General features: G+C 40.5%; 1 protein-coding gene across 1 annotated transcript in view; it reads right to left on the bottom strand.

The window, feature by feature from the left end:
• Window positions 1–5,108: 5,108 nt before the first annotated feature.
• The window catches only part of MAP1B (microtubule associated protein 1B), a 77,552-nt gene continuing 60,311 nt past the window's right edge, over window positions 5,109–22,349 (bottom strand). Inside the window, exons 5-8 of the mRNA XM_054002764.1 lie at window positions 14,687–20,382; window positions 13,839–14,632; window positions 11,470–11,708; window positions 5,109–9,701 (exon numbers count right to left, since the gene is read on the bottom strand). Coding sequence (XP_053858739.1) covers window positions 9,546–9,701; window positions 11,470–11,708; window positions 13,839–14,632; window positions 14,687–20,382 — 6,885 coding nt within the window. The 3' untranslated portion in view covers window positions 5,109–9,545. The remainder of the gene's footprint in view (window positions 9,702–11,469; window positions 11,709–13,838; window positions 14,633–14,686; window positions 20,383–22,349) is intronic.

Genomic DNA, 22,349 nt, shown 5'->3' with positions numbered 1-22,349 from the left:
ATTATTCACAAGAAGAAAATTACATATTTATACCCTTGCAGCTCAAATAAATGTTGCCAGAAGCCTTGCACAGATGGGCCCTATTTATGGTAACACCTGATCTTGCCAAGATAAGGTTACAAGATGCTTTCAGAACGGGTAATATGTTGTGTCCTACACACAGTGCTGGTGTCAAGCACCTGTTCCTTCCCTAAGTGGTCTGTCCCAGCTGCTTGCCTGCCCATCCCAGGGTTCTCTGGTCACCCTTAAACGATAGGATGATGACACTTGTTAGCTTTGGGTGAAGGTCGTCTGGTATGAGGGGATTTCTGACCTGAGCAGTCATCACTGTGCTGTTGATACAGATGGAAGACAGCCTGGGACACAGGTTAGCAAGTGTCCTCTCTTCCCCTGCCTCCTCAGGAAGCTGGAGTCAACAGTTACAAAAGGGAGTTGCACCACTGATTTAGATGGATGCAAGATGTGGTCCTCTAAACAGCATCCACTTTTGCTGAGGTTCCTGGGTCGGTTTATGTACAAACTACAATTCGGCCCTGCAAAGTATATTTGAATATTTGAGCACATCTGTGGAGAGTAGAGTTAAATTTACCTTTTCAGAAATTTAATGATTGGAACTGTTGAAATGAGGAAAAGGCTTTTCAACTGTAGAAGAGAAGCTACTGCTGTATTGCTGACAACCTGAACTTGTGACAGTGACTCACAATAATACCATGGAGAATAAAGTATAGGTCAAACATTAGTGACAAATTATTAATTCAAAAGTAACTTTAGATGCTGAATGTGGTAGAAAACTGTACCACCTACTCTTCATCAGTGTCCCTATGGAAATCAGAGTTGTCACTGAACTCAGCTAGCAATTGCATAGTACTGAGTTGTACTACTCTTAAACCTTTCTGATGAACTCAAGTCCATTCTACCCATTCCAAATTGAAAATGCCCCAGGGACAGAAATAACCTTAGAGTTAGAGCCCTAAAGACAAGCACAGGACAAAATTCAGCTTTCAGTATATCTTAATATTGCAAATCACGACAATTCCTCCCTTAAGTGATCTGGGCAAAGAAATTTTCAAGCCTGTTCTGATCCTTACACAGGGTAACTCCTGGTATAATTTCATCTTTGGAAACTGTAAACTCTGTCTGGGTATACTGACTTGCACTCTCAAGGAGGGTTCATATTCAGTATTTAATTGGCTTGGTGGTTCAGTTTACCTTCAGCTGTTAGGGAAGTAACAGAGGTGAGCAGAGATAAAATAACATGAGGTTTGTAAAAGCTCAATCAAAATTATTTCCTGGACCTTAACAGGTACAGACAATGCAACTCTAGTGCATATAGGCATTGTTATGTATGTTTAGCTTTGTTTGTATTAGGGCATAATACAGGATATATCAATTATCTTTTCTGTGTGATTCACAAGCATAGGTGATGGACCAATCTGCAGTATGATGTGCAAATCATGACATGCAATTGTTTTGGCAGTGAAGCTGGCATCAGATGCACAGTCAACCTCCACCTTGCCAGCAATTCATACTGGGGCTGGTAATGCAGGAATTGTTGAAGCGCAGAAAAGCAGGTGGTAATGATCCATGAGGACCAGCAAAAAATGCTTGTGCAGACTACAGTGCCTGCTGAATTAGTTCTGTAGTTTTCTTCTGTATTTTGTATCTGGTGGAAATGATGTTGAACATAGCAGTCAAAAAACCAGCAAATCTCCCGCTATCATGAGGGCAGTCAGCATTATGCAGCTTCTGGTAGTTTTGGGCTGAATCTGAATCACAGAATCACAGAACTAACTAGGCTGGAAAATATTTGAGAAATAGGCTTTGAGATTAACAAGTCCAACGATGACCTAATACCACTTTGTCCACTAGACAATGGCACTATGTGCCACATCCAGTCTTTTTTTTTAACACCTCTGGGGACAGCGACCCCACCAGCTCCCTGGGAATTCCAATGCCCAATCACCCTTTCTGTGAAGAAATGCCTTTTAATATCCAACCTAAACCTCTCCTGATGCAGTTTAGGACTATGTCCTCTTGCCCTGTCACTGGATGCCTGGGAAAAGAGCCCAGCTCCCACCTGACTACACCCTCTCTTCAGGGAGTTGTAGAGAGGGATCAGCTCACTCCTGAGCCTCCTCTTCTCCAGGCTAAACAACCTCAGCTCCCTCAGCTGCTCCACACAGGGCTTGAGCTCCAGACCTTTCCGCAGCCTTACTGACCTTCTCTGGACATACTCCAGCACCTCAATATCCTTCCTAAATTGAGGGGCCCAGAACTGGACACAGGATTTGAGGTGCAGCCTCACCAGTCCTGAGTCCAGGAGGACAATCCCTGTCCTGCTCCTGCTGGCCACACCATTGCTGGTACAGGCCAGGATGCCATTTGCCTTCTTGGCCACCTGGGCACTGCTGGCTCATGTTCAGTTGTTGTCACCAGCACCCCCAGGCCCCTTTCTGCCTGGCCACTGTCCAGCCATTCTGTCTCCAGCCTGGAGGTTGTGGCCAAAGTGCAAGACCCAGATCTTGGTCTTGTTAAACCTCATATTGTTAGCTTCTGGCCATCAATCCAGCCTGTCCAGGTCCTTCTGCAGTGCCCTCCAACTGATTGACACTTACTTCCAGCTTGGTATAATCTGCAAATTTGGTCATGGTAGACTCGATCCCCTCATCAAGATCATCAATAAAAATACTAAACAGAATTGGGCCCCAACACTGATCCCTGTGGGACACCACTAGAGCACAAGTGGATGCAGCACCATTCACCACTGCTCTCTGGGCCCAGCCATCCAGCCAGTTCTTAGCCCAAGCTGTGGGCTGCCAGCTTTTCCAGGAGTGTGCTGTGGGAGACAGTGTCAAAGAAGGTACACATATCACAAAAGAGGATGGTACATGCTAGTGCAGACTAGTCACATCTGTGGAAGATGAATAGTGACTACAAGAGCAGGCATTGGTCAAAAACTGCTTGCTGAATGAAGGATATGGGCAATGCTTATGGGCCCAGAGATGCTTTAGAAAGCAAAGGAGTTTTGTTGCAATGTTGGGCACAAGCTGGATCTATGGCATGTCACTGTAGCTGTTAATCAGAGACCCCTCAACACCTCTTTTTTGCCACATCCTGGGTGTCTTAGGTTGCAAACGCAGGATGTGGCTGGGAGTGTGTGTTCTGTTGCCATCTGTTAGAGGTGGGGCAGTTATCTTCTGTTAATTGGGCCACCTGTTAAAACCAGTTGGGGAAGTTTTCTTTATCTCTTCCACAACCAATCCTCCCTCTGGGAAATATCTTCTGTTAATGGGCCATTGAGTCTCACTGCATGACTGATACAATTACATCACCCCATTATGAGATGCTCCACCCAGGGGGAGGAGCCAAGCATTCCTACCTGGATATAATCTGAGACCAGGAACACCAGAGCAGCCTTTTCCCACTGGATTCCCAGAGGAAGACCAGGCCCATCTGCACCATCACTGGACCTTCAGAGGAAAACTCCACCCTTCTACAGGATCACTGCTTCAACAGAACCACATCTGTCACTCCAGTAAGACTGCAGCCACCATTTAATGGCACTGCTACCAACACCCTGATCCACAGGGTGTCAGGTCATGTTCTGACTCTGTCAGTGCTGTTTTGTATTACTGCATTAAAAAAAAAATCCTAATAAAGAACTGTTATTCCTATTCTTATATCTTTGCCTGAGAGTCCCTTAATTTCAAAATTATAATAATTCAGAGGGAGGGGGTTTACATTTTCTATTTCAAGGGATGCTCCTGCCTTCCTTAGCAAACACCTGTCTTTGCAAACCAAGACACTGGGATCAATGAAAAGCTAAAATTTCCTCCCATCCACAGAACACTAGAAATCAAGAATTAATAGTCTACTGGTCTAGGATGCCACAAGATAGATCCACCATTTTTGGTAGACTGAAAAGATCTGATGAACCATCATGTTCCCATGGAATCTGAAATAATACCTCATAAGCTCACTGAATTTGTTAAGCCATGTTGAAGAAAGGAACTTTCATGTGGCATCTAGAAGCAGCAAGCCAAACACCACACACCAGGCAGACCTGGCCCCTGTTACACCTATGCAAATCCAGAACTTTGATATGCAGCTGCAAGTAAATGACTGGGATTGGAGCTTGACCTTGTCTCCTCTGCAGAATCATTTTAATATATTTTAAGTAGCATCAGTTACTCTACCACAAAGCTTAGAAAACCTTGATGTACACATATGCAGAATTATACTTAGGACGTAAGATTTGCAGCACTTGACTTCCTTCATCTAGTCATCATTTTTCCCTATTTCACCATGCTCAAGCCAAGTACAGCATTTCTTATTGTCATAAGAAGCTAGAAATAAACCCTTGGACTCTGGAGATGAATAAGGGCCTGCAAAAGAAAACTGCTGTCTGAGGGTGAAGGAAATCCCACAGTACCTCTGCTTCTCCTGGGAGTGAGCCCCTCTTGCATTTTGCTGCCCCAGCCTTTACCTGCTTTTCATGCCATCACCATTGACTGCTGCACCTCAGTACAGCAGGCATTACAGCAGAAAATAACTACAAAGGCAGAAAGCCTGATGTTACAGCACCCCTCAACAGCAGTAGAGGAATTCTAACATTTATAGAGTAACAAACTGAACTGAGGGATCATCTTCCCTACACACTCTGTCCCCTCTAACCAAGATGAATGGGCAATAATTGTCAGGAAGGGTCCATGACTACTGGAGACAAGCTACATACTCTTGTTGAACTGCTACAACTTTGGAAAAGACCTCATGGTGGGCTCAGTTTGATGTAACTTTATTTGGCATCATCTGTGACTGTGTACTTATTGAAAATGAGGTGTTTTCTCATTCTGCTGAGGAATACAGGAATGAGAACAACAAAGAGAAGCCATGTCATGGTACGTCATGGTATATGTTTCACAACACAAGATAAAAGTATCCTTCCACATTTATTTTCCAGTTTCTAAAGAGAGATCAGGGTTTGTCTGGCATTCAAATAATCACTGATCTTCAGAAAAAAAACCCATAGACTAGGTAATCATGACTAAGAGAAAGGGAGAACTTAAAAATACATACATACACAAAGACAAGAAACATGTCAACACCACTTTACCACTTTTGTATTTTATTGTGGAACTGAGTTTGATTCCTTTACATCAAATATCCTCAATGGAAGAGGGGATATTGCACACAAATATCATAAAAGCACTACATATTACTTTCACTGGAAACTAATTTTCTACATTAGATATGACTGGATAGAATAGAAGTGATGCAGGATTATAAGACATAATACCATACACAGCTGCAGACTGACACAAACACCATTCAGAACAAGAGAGAGGAGGTGTGTGAGGTGCTTCTCAGCCAGCCACAAGACTTTCTTTCCATAGTTTGGAAGATAATGGCTGCATGCAAATGCGTGAAAGCATATTTCAGATTTTGTCTGTTACACTGAGATTACAGCCCAGTCTTGAAGAGGTAGCTCCTGCCTTCTGGAGCTCTTAGTTAGCCTAGTAGAGAGAAGCTCCTCCTTAAATTTGTTTATTTCTGTATTTTATGCCATTGTTTTATTTAGTTACACTTTTTTTAAAGGATTTTTTGTAAAGTCACAACAAAGAAGAGTTTTTTCTTTTTTTTTTAAATTTTAAATAGGAAACATTTTTAAACCAGGTGAATAATATAATTGCATTCTAAGAAATGCTTACCCCTAGTTGATTTTAGTGTTTTGTTCAATTATTAAGTGAAAAGATGAAAGCTTTTCTTTCAAGTGTAAACATTATATTTTTTCATATTCTAGTAAATCTGGACCAAGAAAATTACTATTTCTCTCAAAAACATCATTACTGAGCAAGAACCTCTGGCGACAGATGAACAAAGAGAAGCGTATGACAGAAATGCTCCAAATGCACAGCAAGTGCTCTTTGGAACTCATTTGCTTGTGTTGGGAGGGATTGAAAATTTAATTAACAAATTTATTAAATCTTATTAAAAGAGTACCAGAACTCTCCTAAAATGCATAAGCTATCATAGACAATTAAAAAAACCCCAACATTCATATACACAGTTATCTCCATTCACCACAGTATGTAAAATAAGTAAAAAAAAAAATCAAAAGTGATTTCTATGAAAGATGGGGTGAAAATAGAGGTCAATGAGTCAGGCCCACCACAGGACTTTGAAAAGGCATGCAAGAGAGGCCCTGTCGAAGTTCAAGAGTGGGATGGGATCCCCAAAGTTAATTCTTCATTGAATTATATGAAGCATTATATTAATAGCATAAAGATCATGACTGGGAATGCTGTTATGGGTAATACCATCATTGAAATGGAGTGTTCTTTGCACTCAGGTACTGAATCTTTACAATTAGAGTAATCAGTAACAAACCATGCTCCTAGAAATCTATGCTGATCAACAGCACTCATCGTTAATGTACACAGTACATTTTGATGACTGTTACACTAAACTAGTTGTGTAGTACTAGGATTAGCACAGGTAGATTAGATCCACAGGCAGGAAAGTCATTAAGGGCAAGAGGGGCCAATGGAGGAGCTCATCGCTGTGTTGAATCTAGATGCCATTGCCATTTGGCCAGACCAGGGTTTTAATATTCTTGTAGCAGCAAAAAAAGCAAATGCACATGTAACTGTCTAATTATCATTATTATTTCAGAAGTAAAACAAATGCTTCAGCCATCATAAACTTGCTTGGGCATATTTAAGGCTTGATTCCAATTTAATTTACAGTAGGATCAGATGACTGTAACTTCCCTGACAGTAGTAAAATTGCTCCTGATTCACAGGAGTAAGTGGCATAAGTGAGATTAGTCACAAAACCACTGCTGTACTTAAAACAATTTTCTACCAAAGCAGAGATACAAACCATTTCAGGTATTGTCAGAAAATCAGAAAATCTGTTCCCACCCACTCAAAAGGTTTGAATTCTGACCTATATAATAAAATAGACAAATCAGAAAGAATTGTAGAAACAGTACAACTGTTCTGCCAAAAATTTTGCAGAACATAGCTGCAAAATTATACAACATAGTCTGCAAAGATACTCCATATCTTTGTAGACTATGTATTACAAAAGCATTCTTAAGTGAATGACATGAGCCCAGCAAACATGCTTGTTTTCACAATACACTTCCATCTGCCTTTTGTGCCATAGTCACTCTGAGTTATTCTTAACTACTGGAAAGGTATAGCAATAAATAAAACAGCATTGCTAGAGAAACCTAAAAAAAGAAAAATTATTATTGAAAATAAATCAAAACCCCAACCAGTGACAAACAGTAATTCACAGCATTAAATGGGCATGAGAGGCCCACATTTACAAGACCCTAAACCAGTATTAAAAAACCCTCATAAAAATTAGGAGTGCAAACATACACCTATTAAACAAAAATACCCTAACAATGTAAAATTGAAATAAATTATAAGTAGAGAAAATAAAATGAGGTCATAATTCACTACATTGTAAAACTTAATACCAGTCATAATGATGATTCATACAACCAGCACATAAGTCTGTGCTGTAGGCCTTTACACCTTCTCAAATTCAGCATTGCAGACCTTCTGCAATGCAGCAAGATCTTTTAAATTGGGGTAAAATTTCTGAGACTAAAAAATCCAAACTGTCTTAAATCACAGAGTAGTGGTGCTGTTCCTCTGCAAGCAGCCTAGAGAAGGAAAAGAAGGGAGACATAAAGAAGGAAAGGAAAGGAAGAAAAAAAGAATAGTAAAGGAAGAGGCAAGGAAAGGAAGAGGAAAGGAAGTGAAAGAGTGAAAAAAGAGGAAATGAGAGGAGGAGAGAGAAGTAAAGGAAAGAGAAGGAGAAAAGGAAAGAATAGAAGAAAGAGGAAAGCAAAGGGGAAGAGAAGGGAAAGGAAGGGAAGAAAAAGGGAAGAGAAGGGACTTATTTCAGCTTATTGCTTGTTCTATCATTTTTCAAGATCTTGTAAGGGTTGAGAATGTAGGTTACAACCTTTTAAGTATTGGGCAATCAACTTCTCAAATCCCATTTTCTGTCATCATCAACAGAATAATTTTATGAGGGTATCCTTCCATACATGTCTCCTGAAAAAGGTATTGACAGTTGACTGTTTTCAATAAATTTTACCTCAATATCCATTCTCAATAGAATCTTAAACAACACTACTCATTTATCTTACAAAACTACTAAAAAGAATGCCTTCACCTGAAAAATTTTTCTTTGCATTTACCTGTAAATGAAAATGTTTGTTACAAATCATGTATTAAAAGTTCATGCAGCACTAAAAAGAAAGGCTTCTGTACATTTGTTCCCATGTTCACTCTTAAATTAAACAAATAAAATCAGGTAAGACAAAGGAAGGCTGAATACTGTACAGGCTCACAGGTAACCTTCTGAATCATTCTGAATGTTTCACTTAGTTTTGTAACTCTGATACTGGACACCACTTCAATCTTGCTTCCACAGTATGAAAGAAGCCTTCAAAAAAAAAGCTCATCTTGCCTTGTTGAGCTGTCCAGGTGCATCAATGAAGTGTTCACGTAACTAATATATGTAATTCAGAGCACCAAACCACTTGACCAGTCAGATAAGTTCCTAATACCACACATGCACACTCACGCTTCTTTACTGGTGTAACTATGATCCTACACAGATGTTTTATAAATTTGCTGTCTCAGCATTAAAAAATAAGTGCATCAAGTTTCTTTGTACATTCAAGTCACTTTCTAAGGCAAATTGTCTACTGTATGTACTCCCGACCGCTTTGGTATTTTGCTTCAGTTAATCGACAGTGGACATGGGTGTTCAAGCATGTGGACTGGTCAGTTCTGGCTGGAGTGAGCGGGCTTTCGCTGGAAGCATGCCTTAGACCAACAATTCTGTATGTTGTAAGAAAGGTTTTAGACTTCTGGATGGGGTACAGGCTACATGCATATTTGGCCTATGATTGTTACATTGTGTCAGTATGCAGAGTTCAAATTAAAGTGAAAAGCTGCTGATGAGTGATTAGGTCATACATCCCTTCCTAGCCATGTTCTCTTTCTTTTTATGTTTGAGCTAACTTAATTCTTTAAAAAAAGGATCCCCATAGTGATAGCTCATATTGATAAAAATTTAAAACTTTCTTCTCATGTGAGAACATAAGCAGACTGTAGTAAGCGATACATCTATTGCCATGCGACTAATGCAGACCTAATAATTAACTACTTTCTCCTCCTACCCCTCTCTCTCTTTGTGTTTCTTTAGAGGGCAAATACCTCTACCTGGCAAAAGTCAATTGGGGTTGCTAGTGCATGGTTTCAAAACGTTGATGCAACTGGATCTGTATTTTCGCAGTAATTTGTACTCTACTATGGGAATACTGTTATTTCCCTTAGCAACCAACAAAGACTGAAAAATATTAGTGACTTGCATCACTGTGACACAGTATAGCATTTGGCAGGTATATAGTTCAGCAGTTGAAAGAGATGACTTGAATTTTCAGGAAAGGTGTTTTCAAACTGAAGAATTTCTGGAAACAAAGCTGAATCTTGTGATGCACAGCCTTGTTTTTACAGTTCAATCTTGCATGCAGGAAAAGATTCATCTTGCATAACAACAGTGCTGCTGCTTGCCAAAACCATGATGTTGAGATCCTGCTGTTTCTCATGGGTCTCTTGATACCATTCCCTCATCACTTCTGAGTCATGGGTTGGGATTAAAGTCACCTGCAACATGAAATAAAAGTCCTATTGAATGGACCATAGAAACAGTTGATATGCAAAATGTCTTTTCAAGAAGCCCCAGCCAATAAGTATGTTTCCCTTTTGGAAAGAGTGAATTTTTATGCAATAAATACTTGAATAAATAGATGAATAAAAAGAAATCAACACGTAGGTAAAGTAGAATGACTGAAAATAAGGTTTATCAAAATAAAATGTTGGTTTTGTAAGGTGCTGTTATAAATAACTATGTAGTTGTTGGCTTTTGCTATTATGTATTAGCTTTTGCAAATTATTATTAATCTCCGCGATTTTGATATAGTACAATTTTTAACCACTTTTACGATGCATTTAATATAGTATAATTTGTCAGCTTTTTGTGGCCAGTGCCTTGGTCCCTATGTAACTTGTATATTTTAGTGTGATAAACATAAATTGTAGTTTAGGCTTTCGCAAAATATTAAAGTGGATGATATGTGTTAACTTTTGCAGAATAACTGTAATTGTAGAATAATAACTATTGCCTTTATTTTTGTAACTAACTGACAGAAGTGAGAATAACAGATGGATTTGTGAAATAGCTGATGTTGATTTAAAATATTTGTGGAAATAGCTAAAATGGTCTGCATGGTCAGATAACATTTGAAGAACAGATGTAAAGACCCCTGCCACTGCCCCTTTGACTATCACTATTGCCTGCTGAAACCACAGAAGTGAAACACGACTCTCAAAATCACATCCATGATTACTGCACATATTCTAAAAAGATGGGTCAGGGGTCGGACTAAGCTAAAGAATCCCTGGAACATGTAAAGAAGTTTAAAGAAATGTTTCAATATGTTTAATCTTTATGAATATGTATTTGACTAATGCAATGAAAAAGTATTTAAGAAGACTTGCTATGATTATCTGGTGTGCCTCTAGCTATGGCTATGCACCCATTGCTGTTTACTGTCCCTTTTATCCCTTAATAAACTTTTTAAAATGTTGAAGAGCGAGGCTTGTTTCTCACAGTGCTGAGATGCAGTTTTCAAGAGAAGTATAAGGTTGTAATCTGCACTGATAACTCTTTGGATTATAGAGAAATATTTTGTTCACTTTTTCATCATAATGGAAAGGCACATGAAGTTTCCAAATGCATGTAATTACTCTATAAAGTGTGAAACATTTCTTCCCTACTTAAAACTGCAACAATGCCAAACTCAGATCATATATGTGGTGTAGTAAAATTATGAGATGGCCAGCTGGCCCTATAAGCCAGCTCTCAACTGTTTTGAAAACCAGGAACTGGTCTGAAGGGAGTGCAGTACAGCTCTGTGCTTCACACATTATCAATAGTTTCACTGGTGCCCAGTGTGGGGGCCTGCTGGGGTTTAGGATTCTTCCTTTTGTTTCTTTCTCTCAAGGAATTTTCTCCCATGTGTGTTGGTAGGAGACAATACGAATGGGGTACTTAAGAGAGGCAAAAGAAGTTGCCACACCTCAGGGGAAGAGTGCAGCTAGCTACTCTCTCTTTTTACCTGGTGGTTTGTCTGGGAAGGACAGAGATACTGGGAGAATTGGTCTGAGTAAAAGGTGTTGGGTGCAGGTCCTCTTTCCTCTCACCATATTCTCCATTCCAAAGAAGGTTCCTGACTTACTTGGCAGACACCCATCTTTCAAACCAACTCAGGGCCCCATTCTCTGGCAGCCACCATCTGTGCCAGAAGTGCTCCAGTTTCTCATAGCTGAGAAAGGTTAGATTTCCAGGTTGAGACAGAAATGAAGAGCCTACCTGCATGTTACTCTCCCACTGTGCCTTGCCCTCCAGCAGGGAGTCCAGAACAGCCCTGCTTGGCTCCTCGGCCGCAGCATCATTCCCGCTCACCACATAGTAGGATGACCGCACCCTCTTGAAAAACTCAACGTCAACATTCTTGCTATTGCTGTGGTTGGGAATGTACACCAGATCCAAATACACTGGAGGTCCTGGAGGCACTGCTGTCGATTTTGCCACCTTAGTATTCCCAGGTCCTTTGGAAATATACAACAAAAACAACAAAAAGAATATATGACAGATTGGTTAAAAGCATGCATTTATTAATTACTTTTATTACTACTGAGGTGAGATGTGACCAATTATGGAATTACCCACCTACATATTATGACATATTACAGCTTTGTTGTACCCCAATTATAATTGCAATGGGAGGAAAAACCTGAAAAACTGGAACTATATAAAACAATAAAAAATCAATACCACATAACAAAAACTTTGCTGAACCTTTTCCAGTAATATACTACTATTATCCAACAATTACTATGCTGGCCTGTGATTACTGAATTATCATTCAGTAAATGGTACTATTATTTTCCTGATGAAGAAGTGCAGCTTTTTGAAAGTCTAGGATATGACTGATTATAAAATCTAGTATCACACAGGAAGCCATGAAAATTTGAAGCTGTCCTGAAATCTGAGGTACATAGCAAGACATGATAGCAATTGATGTGCTCAGGCTGCCTTACAGATGCATCAGGAAGCTACTACTACGTGAGCACAAAGAGGGTCAAAGAGGAACTTGGAAGGAGGAAGTTGCAAAGCAATTCAGTGAACAGAGTTGAGTATTTGTCTGCCTGCTGTGTCCTTATTTGCATACACGAATTAGCCACTTATGGCAAAAAGTAGGGGGAAGTGTTTCTTTGCTGCTGTAAATAGTATATACAGTACTTGTTCCAAGAAGAAGAGCTTCAGTCAAGATGTAGTGCAACATGTAAACACATGAAAACTATTACACAAAAAAATTGCATCTTTTGCTCTAAAATCATGGTGTAAGCTAAAAATCAGGTTTCAGCCAGTAATTTTACCCAGATGATCAACATTTATGCTTTATTAGCTCTCTCATGTTGATTAAGCTTGGTAAACAATTATCTGAGCAATATGATCAATTTAGGGTCAAACATTGCAAGGCCAGGAAACTTCCTTACAGTTGTCTAGCATGTTCTAACACTCACCACAGGGCAAAATGCCAAATGAAGTGATAAGATTTCCTGATTTAGAGTGGTTTTGCTATTTGTTTTGTTACAAAATATTTTATCATCTTTGATGATAAAAAAAATCTCTGATGTCTTTTATAATTTTGCATAACAACAGTGATTAAGATATTTGTTGCTATATTTTTATAATTTTACGTCATTACAAATTATTCCAGCACATACCTGAGATGTGTGCCTAATGACTTCAATATAGACCTGAAGTGCTGTAGAAATGCACAGCATGAACTACATTGCTGCTTTGAAATGTATCTTCTAACAGGGAGATGCAAATGATGGTGTGAGAAAGGAACAGTGGACTATCAGAAATGGGGAACCTAAGGCAGCTGAATGCTGGTTTGTTTGTGCTGAATCCTAGAACTGCTCCTTGTAAAGAAATTTTCAACAGAACATCAGTCCTTACAGCAGAAAAATCAAAGCATCCCCCAAACAGTCCCTAACAAGGTCTGCTGGAAACAACAGATTAGTGCAATACCTCCTTCAGTAATCTAATGCACATGTTTTTGCTAGTTAGAATGTGTAACAGACATTCAAAATTACATTAACTTTCTGTATGTTTAGTCATCAGTGATGGCATAAGACCGGATTATGTGATGTACATGCTTACTTCACTCAAAATGCTTTTACTAATGTTAAATCTTTTTAAATGCTGCTTTTAAAAACAATCCAGCAAAGTAATAAGAGCATCCAAAGAGAGATAGTGACTTTGCCTCCCACAATATTAAATTGTATTAATTTATGTTAAAGAGAATTGTATCTACTTATTTCTCACAATGAATAAAAGGGTTCACCTTGCTACTGATTTTACTTCACCTACAAAAGTGGTACTTTCAATTCTATTAGGTGGTTAACTGTTTAGACAGCTTGTATTAAATTCTTTCTGTTTTATGTACTCTCTGGGCAAACTGACATAAAATTTCTCAGATTATAGAAGTAAAACTAGTGACTTTCAGACATTTAAATGTAGCATTTACGTGCTGCATTTGTACTTAAAACCTGAACTTTCTTTGAGGATATGCCACAAGCCACACTCTCAGCTGATATAATGGCAAACTAACAACACTGCAGCAACTAAGAAAATCATAACACCAGGACATTGTTACTTGTCTTTACCTGTGGTTGCAGTCTTTGCTGACTTGGATGTTGTTGTATTTGCTGCATTCTTGGTATCCTTATCTTTCTCTTCCACTCGAGACTTTACCTCTGGATTAGAGATATTTTTGGTTGTCTTCTCCACAGATTCCTTCTTTTTTGGAGAAGCTGTTCTGGAAATTTTGTCTAAAGATTCTTTTGTAGCTGGCTTTGGTGAAGCTACTTGTTTTGATTTACCATCACTTTTTTTAACAGGAGAAGATGACTTGGTCTTTGTACCCTGCTTTTTTGTCTTTGTCTTTTCTTTGAGGTCCTTCTTCAAAGGTTTGCCTAAATTCTGTTCAACTGGCAGAGCCTCTGGATCAACCATGGTAACATCAGGATGCCTGGGGGAAGGGCTGCGATCCTGCATTGGGACAGGTGGTGGATCAATGTGTTTGTATGTAATTGTCTTGTCCGTTGGAATGGTTTCTGACTCATCTTCTGAGTCAATGTTAGCATCTGCAGTGATGGAAGGGCATTCCTCCGTCTCCGGGGGAACATCCGAATCGGTCTGAGATGGGGCAGACTCGCTCACAGATGTGGGAGGAGTTTCATCACACTGCCGCCCTTGCTGCTTTCCCCCAGAAGGAGGCTGAGCTCCCCCAGACTGAGTTAATGGCTTCTCTTGATGTTGAGACTGTTCTTCACTTGCAAACCACTCAAGGGGATTTGGGTTGATAAATGAAGGTGAAAGTTCAGTTTTGGGATGCTTATATTCACAAGAGGACACAAGGCATAAGTCAACATCTTGACGGGATTCTGCTAATGATTTACTTGGAGTAAAATGTGCATTTTCTTCGTAGGAATAGTTGGTAGCTTCGGGTGACCTCCCAGTGGTAGCTCTCCCAGTTGTCTCAAATGAGTAATCTGTGGCTTCAGGTGAACTGGAGGCTTTCTCAGTTGTCTCATAAGAGTAAGTAATGGCCTCTGATGACCTGGTGGTTCTCCCAGTTGTCTCATAGCAGTAGCCAACAGCTTCTGGTGACTTAGAGGTTTTCCTTGTTGTCTCATAGGAATAATCCATAGTATCAGGTGATCTGGTAGCTTTCCCAGTTAAGTCATAGGAATAATCTGTGGCTTCAGGTGATTTGGTGGTTTTCCCAGCTGTTTCATAAGAATAATCTGTGGCCCCTAGTGACCTGGGGGTCTTCCCTGTTACCTGATAAGAATAATCTGTGACCTCAGATGACCTCATATTTTTTGCAATTATCTCATCTGAATAGTCTGTAACCTCAGGTGACCTAGTAGTATTCCTGGTTATCTCATAGGAATAATCTGTGGTCTCAGGAGACCTAGTAGTTTTTCTGCTTGTCTCATAGGAATAATCCATGCCTTGAGGTGATCTGGTAGATTTTCCAACTGCTTCATAGGAATAGCTGATATTCTCTGGTGACCTCGTAGTTTTCTCTCTGGCCTCATATGAATAACTAAGTTCTTCTGGTGACCTGCTGCTTTTCTCTGAATCTTCTTTATCTGGGCTGAGTAAAGACTCTGGACTGTGCTTTGATAGGGGTTCCTGATAACCAAAGGCTGTGACAGAAGACACTCGCTGTGACAACAAAGGTGTGTGACGAGCTGACACTGCTTCTGTGATTGCAGGAGGTGAATCTGGAAAAGTAGGAGAATACAGGGGAGAAGCTTCCCTTGGAGTTAGTGGAGACAGGTCAGATTTTGGTGACAGCTTTTCTCCCAGGGTCTGTACCTTTTCTGAGGTAAAAGAAGAATGCAGTGACATCTCTCTGGGTGGAACACCACCTGAAAAAGTTTCCTCTGGCAGTGGTGAAGCTACCTGGGAAGGTGTATGAGCTGATGAAGTTGAGGATGAAGCTTCAATTTGAGAAACTGAAATAATTTCTGAAATATCTTTCTCTTGAGAGTAAGATGACTGTTCCACAGGTGAAATCTTCTGTGCAAAAGGAGACTCTTGTATATCGGAAGGGCTGTAATCTACTTCCGTTGGTCCGTTTTCAGATATATGGTGTACACTAGTGCCTACAGCAGGATATTCTGGAGACTGCCTGCTAAAATCCATTGCTAAAGACTGCTCAGGTGACTCCCGACCATATTCTACTGGCATAGCTGACTGCTCAGGAGATCTGTGATCAAGCACTGGTGTTCTTGATTTTGCAGTTTTAGGTGAAAAATCTGGTGGAGAAATTGACATAGGCCTTGGGCACTCTTCTTTAGATGGAGACATTTCTGTTTCCTGAAAAGTTGTTGGTGTTTGTACAACTGACACTGAAAGGGAATCATCAACTTCAGTAGAGTGGGGAGAACCAACCTCAGCATGCAAAGAAGGAGATACATCATCAGTAGTTGGTTCTGGAAATGAACTAGTGGCAACAGATGCTGTAGAGACAGAAGCTACTCCTTCTATATGGGAATAGGTGTCTTCCGCAACAACCTCATCAACGGGAGTTGCAGACTTGTCAGAGACAGTGCCTTCAGAAATTGACATTTTGGTATCTTCTTTTAAAGAACCAAACTGACTGATATCTATTTGAGTTGGTGAGAGATCACCTGCTAACTTCCGCTCATCCAAGACCAGTGAAGACTGGGAGCTGCTGGGTTCTGTATCCTCCATTTTCCTTTCCAGGCTGAAGCCTTCCTTAATTACCATAAATTCCATGCTTTTTTCATCTTGTTTTTCTTGGAAGAGGCCCACAGAACTTGCTTCAGAAGCTGGGCTCATCTGAATGGGTGATTTGTCTTTTTCAGGTTTCCCCTCAGAAGGACTTCCATAATCTCTGGTGGGAGACTTTAAATCAGCACTCAAAAATGTATCATAAGTGGTCTCTGACCCTATCAGTGGAGGACTCCGCAGAGGCGAGAGAACCTTTTCAATAGGAGATTCTGAATCTGGTACGGGCTCATCCATAGGGCTTATTCTGCATTTCGCAGACTCATCTTTGACTTCACTGAACTCAAAGCTAACAGGAGCTTCTGTTGACTTTTCACTGGTTTCAGAGGGAAGCTGACTGGACTTTTCATCAGTGGGAGACTGATAATAAGGTGTGTGGCCAGCACTACCAGCAGCAGACTGTGATGGGGATGCTACTTCTAATGTTTTATCTTCAGGGCTTGCACAGTGCTCTTCAGCAACTTCTTGGTGTACATCAGGCAATTTAGCAGTGGGGACAGACTCAGAAGGAACCTTGATCTCATTAGGAGTGAGAGAAAAATTCACACTGCGTTCACTCAGTGGTGTTTTGGCAACAGGCGATGGAGGGGACAAACTGTCAGCTGGACTCTTGGCTGAACTATATTTTCCACCATCTTCTTGATAGGGTTCTTTGATTTCTAATTTGTCAGTGCCTTGGATTTCACTTTCTCTTTGCCGGTATACATCTTGGAATGCAGATTTGCAGAATTTGTCTTCTTCTAATGAAGAGGGTGGTGAGATGGTGGAAGCTGAGGCATTATAATCCTTACCTTCTGTGGCTTCTGTTTTGGATCCTTCAGATAACCCATTAAAAGCATCTGGAAGTGGAGAAAGTTTAGGTCTGCTGAACTCTTGAGAGTACAGTGATGTCTCGTGCTTGGTAATGCTCACATATTCCTGAGAGGGTGACTCGCTTTCCTCATTGTTAGTTTCATCACTCATGACATCTCGGGGTGTTGACATTTCATCCATTGGAGTTGGTTCACTGGATATTTCAATGGTGGACTGTGTGTAACCTGAAGTAGCAGTGAATTCCTCAGGTTGATCTTCTCTATTTTCTTCATCAGAAACAGTGGCTTCACTCTCTGAACCACCAGGTAGTGTCTCGTCATGGATAGAAGAAGCTGGTTCAATCACTGGAGACTGAGACTCTGAGCGTTTAATTGGTGTAATTATGAGTAAACCATACTTATCCTCAGCTTCACCAGATTCTGCAGCTTTGTCTACCACAGACATCACGTAATCTTCTTCAGCTTCTGTTTTTTCAGTTTCCTCTTCATCTCTGATGTCTTCTGCTTTGTCTTCCTCATCTTCTTCAGTCTCTTCAGTTTCTGCCTTTTCTATTGCTTCTTCCCCGTCTTCTTCAGCTCGTTCATCAGATGTCTCATAATCTGCCTTTTCAACATACTTTTCATCTTTTATGATAGTATCTACTTGAGTCATTATTTTTTCTGAGCCACCTGGAATTTTTCTTGGTTCTTCCATATATGGTTTTGTGGTATCTAGTTGTGTTTTTTCTACTTCATTTTCATCTCGTTCTTCAGCTTCTTCTGTCTCTGCCTTTTCTTCATAATCTGCTTCAGATGATTCTTCCAAGCCAGTTCCCTCATCTTCAAACTTTTCATTGTCATCTACTTTGTGTTTTTCCACAGGTTCCAATTCTTCAGGTGTCTGTTCACACTCACCCTCAGCTTCTGTGGTAGTTATGCCTTCATCAGATGACTCAGCAGGTCCTTCATTATCCATTTTTTCTTTTTGTACTTCAAAGGTGTCTTTTTGTACTGTACCAGTGAGTTTCAGATCATCCTTTATAAGTGCAACTTGAGATTTTGTTTCTTTTATTGTTTCTACTTCTTCAGCTTTTAATTCCTCAAAATCCTTTGTTAAATCCTCTGGTGAAGACATAAGGGATCTCTCTGCTTCAAGTTCCTTTCCACCGGCTGTAATTTCTGCAGCTGCTACAGTTGTGGCTCCAACTGCTGCAAGGGCAGCTTGTGCTCCACTGACTTTGAGGTCCTTCTTCACACTTTTTACTTTTCCTTTTTCCCTTGGCTTTCCAGCAGGTATTGCTTCTTTTTTAGCAGGTTCCTCCTTCTTTTGTGGCTTAGGCTTTGCTGCTGTTTTTTTGGCTTCATTTGAAGGAGTAGCTGTCTTCTTTGTTTCTTTAGGAACCTTCTTGATGTCCTTTTTGGCTTCTTTGTCTTCCTTCTTTATTTCCTTCTTCTCTTCTTTTTTAGCTTCTTTTTTAGCTTCTTTTGTTGAAGCTTCTTTCTTTATTTCCTTCTTAGTTTCCTTCTTCTCTTCCTTTTTCACCTCTTTCTTAACTTCTTTCTTGATATCTTCTTTTTTTTGTTTTTCCTCTTTTTTGATGGGTGTTTTCTCTTCTCTTTTAGAAACCTCTTTCTTTGGTTTTTCTTTGTCCTCTTTCTTTTCTTCGGGTTTTGCTTTGACTTCCTTTTTCACTGTCTTTTCCTTTGACATTTTCGGTTTTACATCTGTACTTTGCTTTTCAGGAATTTCAGATTTCACTAGTTGTTCTTCCTTACTTGCTATGTCTTTTTCCACCATTACTGGTTTGGTCTCTACTTTTGTTGGTTTTTCTTTTTTAACTGGTTTTTCTTTGCTTTCCAGCTTCTGAGGCTTTTCTGGTACTGGACTAGGCTTCACAGGCTCTGATGTTTCGTCTTTAGATTCCTTTCTGACAGGCTTATTTGGTGGTGTCTTTGCAGCAGGCTTCAGACTCTCCTTGCTATCTGTTCGTTGTTTCAATTTCGCTTGTTTCACAGCTGGACTAGCAATGTTCCCAGTTAGGTCTTTTTGTGTAACCATTGGTTGTTTAAGGAAGTCCAAGTGTTTGAGTTTTTCTAGTCCCTCTAGAATATTATACTGGGTGCTGTTTCCAGGAAAGAGAACTCGGATTATTTTTTCTGCAGGATTAGCTGGATGCCACACAATCAGGGATGAGACAGAGGTGAAATAGGATAATGGAATGTCTAGCTCTTGGCCATTTGGTAGCAGGAATTCAGCTTTATCCTTGTTAGTACCACTCCACTGCTGCATAAAATATTGCATCTCTTTGCTATTTTTGACAGGATTAAGCACATACATCTCAAGTTTGCCAACTCCCATTTTCTGAAATAAAATGATAGGGTCAATGGTATTTCCTGTATTTCTGAAGAGAGGTTCTGGTTTCATAGACAATTTATTTAAATACTGGAGAGTAAAACAAGCTTCTTCTACACTCCTTTTTACTCTGAAATTAGGATCCAGGTTCTTCAGGTTCTCAGGTACATTAAGGAACACAACTCCTAAATCAGGTGAGATCAGATTTTTCATCCAGTCACTGTTGGTAGTAGACCCTTGAGACTGTTCCTCTTCCAGTTCAGCTATTTTTCGCTGAAGCATGCTATTGATTCCTGGCAGATTGTCATCTCCGATGTGAGTGAGCAGAATGGAATCTACCCTGTCCAAGTGCCGGATAAGTTTCCAAAAACAAGATTTTCTTTCGGATCCTCCATTGATAAGCATATTGAATCCATTCACTGCGAACAATGCAGAGTCCCCTCTTCCCCCTGGGAAAATGTAACAGCAGGGTTTGGAGAGCTTCAAGAAACCTCCTGAGGTTGGAGGTTCCAAAATGTCAAAAGGTGATGGCACTTCTACTGATTCTGACAGATACTCTGTGAATTCAGAGAGTCCTTCCATCTCAGGCAATATGGAAGCTGAGTTGAGTTTAATGTTAATGAAGTCTTGAAGGTTGTGTCTGTCAAGGTTGGAGTTTTTCCAGTCCCCTTCCTCAGGGCAGAAAAGAGTTAGACTGGCTTTGTTGGCAGGGTGTGTGGTGCTCAACAATTCACCAATCTAGGGTTATAAAACAAAAACACAAGAAGATGCACACAAATTTATTTTTTTTAATGACAATTAATGTCAACACATATTTCCTGATCAGATAGATAAAACCTTTTTCATTTGGTTCTGCACAGGTGAGTCCCCATTCTAGATGCTAAAGTAACCTGGTATCACAATTATTTTACTGTCTTATTTTTTTTTAAATACAAAGGAGGATCTTACTTCTGGTCCGTACTGCCCAAAGGACAACAGGATACAAGGTTCCCCTTTCCCTCCTCCATACTTTATAGAAGGATGGTACTATTATACTGAGAGGGTACGAGGACTGTGGGGATAATGTAGCCTGAGCTGCCACTGTATGTCTACCACGGGCTCATGAGTCTCCCAGCTGGTCCAGTCCATCCAGAAGAGACAGCCAAGTATCTAAAGGACAAAGTACAACCTCTTAACAGGCAAGAGAGCAACTGCAACACAGAGGAGGCCAGCATCCTCCCCAGGGCAGTTGCCATCCTTTCTGCTTCTCTCATGGGATATATTCCACCACACCACTGTTTGTACAGGCCTTTCTGTGGGCTAGCTCCTGAAAAGCCAGTATTGCTCCCGGATTTATCAAGAGTGGCTGCAGGAGAGTTTTTCAGAACAGTGATCATGAGATGGTGGAACTCAGAATCTTGTCAGGAAGCAAAGCAGTAAGCAGGATTAGAATCCTGAACTTAGACCTCTTCAAAGACTACTTGGAAGAATTCCATGGTTTAGAGTTCTGAAAAATATGGGGCTCCAAGAAAGTTGGTCAATATTCAAGCATCCTTCCTTCAAGCTCAAGACCAGTGCATTCCCATGAGCAATAAATCAGCCAAAGGGCTCAGGAGACCTGCATGGATAGGCAGGGAGCTTCTAGTAAATCTCAAATAGAAGGAAGAAATTTATGGAAGGTGGAAAAAGGCACAGACCACATGGAAGAACTATAGGAACATATTCCGAATATGCAGGGATGTAACAAGGAAGGTCAAGGCCCACCTAGAACTGAGTCTGGTAAGGGCCATCAAGGACAGCAAGGAGGACTTCTACAAGTACATCAGCAGCCAAAGGAAGAATAAGGAAAATGAGGGGTCACTGATAAATCAGATTGGTCTCCTGGTCATGGAAGACTTAGAGAAGGTGGAAAAAATGAATGCCTTCTTTGCCTTAGTATTTACTGCTGAGGCCAGCCCTCAGATCTTGGAGATAAGGGAGGCTGGAGAAAAGGAAGAGTTTTCTTGGTTGTAGGGTGTTGCATTAGAGATCACCTGGGCAGACATAACGTCCATAAATCCATGGGTCCTGATGAGATGCACCCACATGTGCTGAGGTAGCTGGCAGATGTTGCTAAGGCACTCTGAAAAATCATGGAGAAAAGGAGAGGTGGATGATGACTGATGACTAGAGGAAAGTCAGTGCTACTCCTGTATTCAAAAATGGGAAGAAAAAGGACCCAGGAAACTTCTGGCCAGTCAGCCTCACTTCCACTCCTCGAAAGGTGATGAAACAGATCATTCTGGAGATCATGACCAAGCAAATAAAAGAAAAGAAGGTAATCAGGAGCAGTCAGCAGGGATTCCCCAAGGGGAAATCATGCTGACTAATCTGACACCCTTTTATGATGGCAGAGCAGGACAGGTCAATGAGGGGAGAGCAGTGGATGTTGTCTGCCTCCACTTCAGCACAGATTTGCACACTATTTCCTATAATATCCTCATAAGTAAGCTCAGGAGATGTGGGTTAGATGAATAGACAATGAGGTATATCAAGGACCAGCTGAATGGCAGAGCTCAGATAGTTGTGATCAGCTGAGGAGAATCCAGTCATATTCAAACTGTTTATTGACAACCTGAATGAAGGGATGGAATGCACCCTGAGCAAGTTTGCTGATGATACAGTGGGGAGTGGCTGATACACCTGAAGGCTGAGCTGCCATTCAGCATGACCTCAAAAGGCTGGAG

This window comes from Vidua macroura, chromosome Z (genome assembly GCF_024509145.1).
Source record: "Vidua macroura isolate BioBank_ID:100142 chromosome Z, ASM2450914v1, whole genome shotgun sequence".
In the NCBI taxonomy this organism is placed as follows: domain Eukaryota; kingdom Metazoa; phylum Chordata; class Aves; order Passeriformes; family Viduidae; genus Vidua; species Vidua macroura.
Note: the sequence above shows the minus strand (reverse complement) of the source record. Positions and strands in the feature narration are given on the sequence as shown.